This window comes from Elephantulus edwardii, unplaced genomic scaffold, assembly GCF_000299155.1.
Source record: "Elephantulus edwardii isolate Elephantulus edwardi_28Jun2011 unplaced genomic scaffold, EleEdw1.0 scaffold00398, whole genome shotgun sequence".
NCBI lineage: Eukaryota > Metazoa > Chordata > Mammalia > Macroscelidea > Macroscelididae > Elephantulus > Elephantulus edwardii.
This window is the reverse complement of record NW_006400148.1, coordinates 509493-516310: the sequence shown is the minus strand read 5'-3', so window position 1 is coordinate 516310 and position 6818 is coordinate 509493. Positions and strand designations below refer to the sequence as shown.

The 6818-nt window shown below is 35.5% G+C and overlaps 1 protein-coding gene across 1 annotated transcript in view; it reads left to right on the top strand.

Annotated features, from left to right (window-relative positions):
* TNNI3K (TNNI3 interacting kinase) overlaps nucleotides 1-6818 on the top strand; it is a 617968-nt gene that overhangs the window by 236938 nt on the left and 374212 nt on the right. Inside the window, exons 15-18 of the mRNA XM_006902367.1 lie at nucleotides 1097-1206; nucleotides 1298-1355; nucleotides 1622-1816; nucleotides 2497-2601. Coding sequence (XP_006902429.1) covers nucleotides 1097-1206; nucleotides 1298-1355; nucleotides 1622-1816; nucleotides 2497-2601 — 468 coding nt within the window. The remainder of the gene's footprint in view (nucleotides 1-1096; nucleotides 1207-1297; nucleotides 1356-1621; nucleotides 1817-2496; nucleotides 2602-6818) is intronic.

The following is a 6818-nucleotide window of genomic DNA, read 5'->3' as shown; positions in this document are numbered from 1 at the left end:
ACAGGCCATGGTCTTTGCAATCACTTGGTATTCATCAGAGAGTTGGACAATGACTAGGGAGGATAAAAAGAGAGTTGATGCCTTTTAGCTTTGGTGCTGGAGAAGAGTATTGAAGGTATCATGGACTGCTAGGAAAATAAACGGATTCATCCTGGAAAGGGTTAAACAGGGCAGCCTCTTGGAGGCAAGGATTCTGAGGCTCCATCTAACATACTTTGGACATGTTGTAAGGAAGGACTGACTGGTCCTAATCGGGATGTGTGTATTGGAAACGGTGCGATTGACCCAGGACAGAGAGGAGTTTAGGACTGTTGTACATAGGGTCACTATGAGTCGCAAGCGGCTCGACCTCACATAGCAACAACGACATAAATGCATGCATAATTCATAGGAGTTTACAAGCCTTTTTAAAATAACTTTTTGGCTTAGATATTTTCTATGAATCATTAATGGGCTTATTTCCATTCATTTAATGTCATGTTTTTAAAGTTTAGTTGATGTCAAGTTGAGAAAGCCTGTAGTTTTATTTTTTAGCTCTTATAGATATTTTATATTTTTTATTATACTAGTTTATTTACAAAATTTGAATACATTATTTTTGAACCAGAGTCTTTCGATTTTTCTCACCTCTCCACCCATCAAATTGTACAATTCCATGATTAATTCTCCTCTCCCCCTGCACATCCTCATCCCTGTGCTTCCACCCTCTTCCTTAGATTCTCATACTCATTCTAAATATAATGGTTTTATACAATATTTGTCCTTGTGGGACTGAGTTAGTTCACTCATTATAATGTTCTCCAGTCTCTCCCGATTCTATTTTAGGTTGGAGGAATTCACCAGATTTTAAAAAACCTTTACCATATGTGCTACGGACTGCTCAAAGCACGCTAGTTATTCAGGGAATGATTACCTCCGATAGCAAAGGGCAGGTAATGAGGACAGAGACGATGCATATTTTTTTAAGGGACAGGGATCATTTATGTTAAGATTTTAGCGTACCAGAATAGTCAATTACAGTGGGAAAATACTATTAGCCCATGCTTCGAATGAGTAAAGCATATATGTGCTTTATTATGTGCTTATTCTCTTTTTAAAAACTTCTGTTTACAGAGAAAGCAGATGTTCTCCTCCTCAGGGCTGGATTACCCTCACATTTCCATCTTCAACTCTCAGAAATCGAGTTCCATGAGATTATTGGTTCAGGTAAGGCATCCTAAGAAGTCACCCATCCACTTTAGTTTCATGAGTATTAAACTATAAGTGTTTTCTTATCTATTTCTTCTAAATAATTTAGGTTCTTTTGGAAAAGTGTATAAAGGACGATGCCGGAATAAAATAGTAGCTATAAAACGGTAAGCAAACAAAAAAAGCCAATTTGGCATCCAAGTGTTTGTTTTGGGTTTCTTGTGGGGTGTTTTTTTTTCTTTTTTTTTTTAAAGCCAGAAAATTCAGCAGGGGAGGAGAAGGGGGGGTAGGATGTATTCCGACTTTAGTTGCACTAATGTTAATAGCTTCTGATATGTTTTGGGGTTTTTTTTTTTAAATCCTTGAAAACATATTGTAGAAGTCCCTTGTCTTGAACTGTCTACTATCGAAGGATTTCTATTGTCATTTCCAGTTATCGAGCCAACACTTACTGCTCCAAGTCAGATGTGGACATGTTTTGCAGAGAGGTATCCATTCTCTGTCGTCTCAATCACCCTTGTGTGATTCAGTTTGTGGGTGCTTGCTTGAATGATCCCAGCCAGTTTGCCATTGTAACTCAGTACATATCAGGAGGTTCTCTGTTCTCCCTTCTTCATGAGCAGAAGAGGTATGAGAATTTTCTTGGATTTATTATTTGACATGTCAACATAAAACCTAAATAGTTTAAGTGGCTTATATGAGCGTCACTGTCTGAAGTATTGGAGCAAAATCAAGTGTGCCATTTCAAAGATGTTTTCTAATTCATGCTCAATAATTGTATTTCCATTAACATTAGCTGCATCTGTTCTTTCTTAGTTGAAGTTAACACATCCAGGGGAATTTTAAATTGGAAATTGTCCTGATAATTATCAGGCTAGATTTGTCACACCAGTGAAGCAGTTATATATAATTTTGGAATAAAATTATTTTCAAAGTTGATTAAATAAAGTTTTTAAAGAATTGACTTTTATAAGTCTACTTTCTCAGCTTGTGCATATAATAATTATAATGCAATTTTGGCCAATAGTGATTAAAATACATTCTATTTTTGTACTTAATTTAAAAGAATGAAATATTGCAAATATTATAAAATAAAATATATCATTTTAAACCACAGTGGTTGATCTATAATTAAACATTTCCTGATGTAGGAAAGCTTTTTTACTAGATTTGTTGAATTTTTAGTTTGACCTTCAACAAAGCACAAAAGACGGAAATCAAATCACATATACCATTTAATTTCTTTTAGAAATATATGATATTGCCTTTGACTATTTCATCCTCATTAAATCTATTTTTAAATTCTAGGATTCTTGACTTGCAGTCTAAATTAATTATTGCAGTAGATGTTGCCAAAGGTATGGAGTACCTTCACAACCTGACACAGCCAATTATTCACCGTGACTTGAACAGGTATTGTTTTTTTTAATAATAAATTTGGGCTTGTAAAACTAACTAGAAGTCTAGGACAGATTCCAATGAGGATATGTTTAAGATTTATTGCTGATCTAGTTTATGTACATGCCCCATGGGAAAGGGAAAAGGCTACTAACAAGCTTAGACAATAGAAAGTTTTCCTATACTTTGTTTTTGTTTATTTATTTATTAGAAATTTTTAATTTTTGTATTGTATTGATTTTAATGCAATATTTATATACACATAGGTTCATTGCATTTTATACAATACAAATGTTTTCTTTTATATAATTCATTTCTACTGACCTATCCCTATAATCACTCCATCTTCCAAGTTCCTACTGATTCTTACCTGTCCCTTTATTCACTCTTCCATTTGCCCACCCATCAGAGATCTTTCAAAGAGATGAAGAATCTTAAAAAAAATAGTGACATCTGAATGATTCAACAGTAATCTAAGTTCCAGGTCAGTAAGGTTAGACCAAGGTTGAATTTAAGATATATTATAGAAGCCATACCTCATAAAGTTGAATATTATTAGAGGATATGATTTAAAACTATCCAAATAGCATCTTGGTCATTTTATTTTAGAAAACGCTGTCAAAACAAAATGGTTTATTTATGTTGCTAATGACAGGAGATAGTTTTATGCAAAATAGAAATGAACAAAATTGAGTCAGAGTATTTCAGCTTAACTCCAAAGGGTTTCTAAATCTTTTAAAACTGTAAAATTTACTGTAAGTCAGTGATTTGGAGCATCTCTTCATGTGTCTTTTGGCTATTAAAATCTCCTCCTCAGTGAAAAGTCTTTCCATATCTTTAGCCCATGTAGGATTCTATAAATGTTTATTATGAGAACCTTGTCTAATATGGTATTGCCAAATGTTTGTTCCTAGTCAGTAGGTTTTCTTTTCACCATGTTGAAAAAAGTTTTTGATGAGCACAGGGTTTTCACCTTTAGAAGGTATGTATCATTCATAAATTTTATCCTCTTCAGACTGTGTACTTGGATCCAAATCACTGTCAATAAGAGAGGAGCAAATCAAAACCACAATAAGGTACTATCTTATCCCAATAGCAGTGGCAAAGTTAAGTAGGGCATCAAGTAATAAATGTTGGAGAGGATGTGGTGAAAAAGGAACACTTATAAATTTTTGGTGGAATTTTAAATGGTACAACCACTCTGCAAGGCCATTTGACATTTCCTCAAAAAGCTGTACAAAGAAATTCCGTATGACCAAACTATTCCATTGCTTGGATTATACCCAAAGAAAGTGAGAACTGAGGTACAGAGACTTGTACACTGGTGTTCATAACAGCATTATTCACCATAGCAAGAACATGAAAACAGCCCAAATGCCCAACCACAGTGAAATGAATTGAGAAATTATGGTACATTCACACAATGGAATACTATGCAGCACTCAGAGGCAGCAATTTTGTAAAGTATTATCTAAAATGAGAGGGACTGGAGGGCATTATGCTAAGTAAACTGTCTCAGTCTCATAAAGACAAATACTGTATAGTATTGTAGAGCATGTACAAGGATTTAAGGAGGGGAGAGGGGTTTAAATATAGAGTTACACAATTTGATGAGTAAAGAGAGGGTTTGGGAAAGGAAAGAGGAAAGGTTTCATGCGAAAAACAATGTATGTGAACTTTATGAACTTTGTGTGTAAACCAGTATAAAATTATTACCTAACTTGAGAGCAACTTAAGAGCATTATGCTAAGTGAACTAACTCAGTTCTGCAAGGACAAATACTATATAAAACCTTTACTGTAGAATGAGTATGAGACTCTAAGCTGGGGGGAGGGAGGAAGCAGATGGGTGAGTAAGTGTGTGGGGAATTAATCATAGGGTCTTACAATTTTATAGATGGGTGTTGATTGAATTGGGAAGGATCTGATGTGAAAAATTGTGTGTTTGAATTTTGTACATAAACACACACACACACACACACACACACAAACTTACTGTAAGTAAACTCTGGTACAAAATGTCAATAAAGCAAAAAAGGGACTTTAGTTGAAGGCAAAATATAGTGAAGAGACTTCTGTCTACTTACCATTTTCCACTGGCCAGGGAAGGAAATACATGGCCACGTGAAGGAATTCCTAAAACTTTGTAGAAAATTACTGGACAATCACTAATCTTGTTTAAGAAATAAGCCTGATTATTGCAAATAAATAGTTCTCAACTTGTGACTCTCAAAAATGTTCATGTAAATTCCACAGATAATCTTCTTCAAAAACTTCAGAGTAATAAAGCTTCTAAATATTAATATTCTTTAAACCATCCAGTCATTCATTCAACAAATAACTGAGCACTTACCAACAAATAACTGAGCACCTACTATGTGTAAATCTTTCTACTTGCCACCATAGCACTTACAAAGTGAAATTTCTGTAGACTGTCTTCAAGAAGCTATTCATACGGTTAGAGAGGGGGAGAAAATTTAAATATATCTTAAGGTACAAAATCACAAGTTCTAAAAAATAATGAAAACATTTCTACAGAATTTTAAAGCAAGAATATTAATTACTTCTAAGGAATTTAGAGACAATATAATGAAAAACCAGCCATTTTACCTTGGCCCTGAAAGGCAAATTGATTAGAAGAACACTTTAAGCTTAAAAAAAAATGTTGTTTGTTGTTATGTGCCGTCGAGTTAAAAAAAATACATTATGAAAATAAATTTTTCATTTCCAGGGGGTTGATCCTGACTCACAGCAAAGCCATATGGGTCAGATAATACATTGTCCCCATAGAGTTTTCAACAGCTGCTTTATTGAGAACTATATTGCCAGACTTTTCTTCTAAGTTTCTTGTAGGTTGTCTTAAAAATCCAACTTAAGCACAAACACATAAATGATTAGTGCTGCCCAGGGAGTCCAAAAATATGAGTCAGAAAATGAAACTTTTATGCAGAAATAATGAAAAGTTTTTTTTCATGTGTGTATGCAATGCGTACCGTGTATCTTCAGACATTATATGAAGGGTTGGGAAAGTGCAATTAACCCTTGAACAACACAGGTTTAGATTGTGTGTGCCAAATTATACCTGAGTTTTTCTGCTCATTTACTATTGCTGTGCTTGAAGCATTGTGTGTATCTTCATAAAACGTCATGTGAGTCATTGTTTCTAGGTGCCAAGTGAATAGTCTTTAGTGCACAATTTTTAGTGTATGATTTCTTTAGTTTAATTTATAGTGTATCTTTTTCACTAGGTTTCTAGAATATTTACACTAGATGGTGTAATATCTAGAGTATTTAAACTGTTTTGTTGTTATGTGCCATTGAGTCGCCTGCAACTCACAGCCACCCTATGTACATTAGCACTGAAACTTGCCCTATTCTGAACCAATTTCATCATCTCCAACAGACCTAATCCCATTTCTCCAGTCACTAAGTCAATACATAGCATCTTGGGTCATCTTCCTCCTATACAGTCCCTCCATCCTTCCAAACATAATATCCCTCTCCAAAGACAGGTCTCTCAGGGCCACATGACCAAAGTATGAGACTGAACTTCAAAATCCTTGCCTCCAGGCAGAAGCTTGGTTTCACCCTCTGCAGGATAGACCTGTTTGTTCTCCTGGCAGATCATGGTATAATGAACATTGTTCTACAGCACCACAAGTAAAAGACACGGATCCTTTTTCAGTCATCCTTAGTTACCCTCCCAAGCATGATGTCCCTCTCCAAAGACCTGTCACTCCTTACAACATGTACAGAGTATGTCAGACTAAGCCCCAGAATTCTTGCCTCCAAGGAGTAGCATGGTTTAACCCTCTCCAAGATGAATCTGTTTGTCTTCTTGGCAGTCCATGGTACATTCAATACTCTTCTCCAGCACCATAGCTCAAAGGCATCAGTTCTCCTTCTATCCTCCTTAGTCATTTTCCAACTCTCTGATGCATAACAAGTGATTGCAAAGACCATGGCCTGTATTAGACATGCCTTAGTCTCCAGAGTGACACCATTGCTCTTCAGTACCCTGGAGAGGTCCCTAACAGCAAACTTTCCCATTGCAACATGTTCTTTTTATTTTCTTGCAGCTGGTGCCAAGAGTGTTGACTGTGGAGCCAAGCAGACTGAAGTTGTTAACAATCTCAATCTCTTCACCATCCATCCATCTTGATGCTGCCAATTGGTCCAGTGATGAGAATCTTTGTCTTCTTGACATTGAGCTTCAATCCATACTGAAGGCTG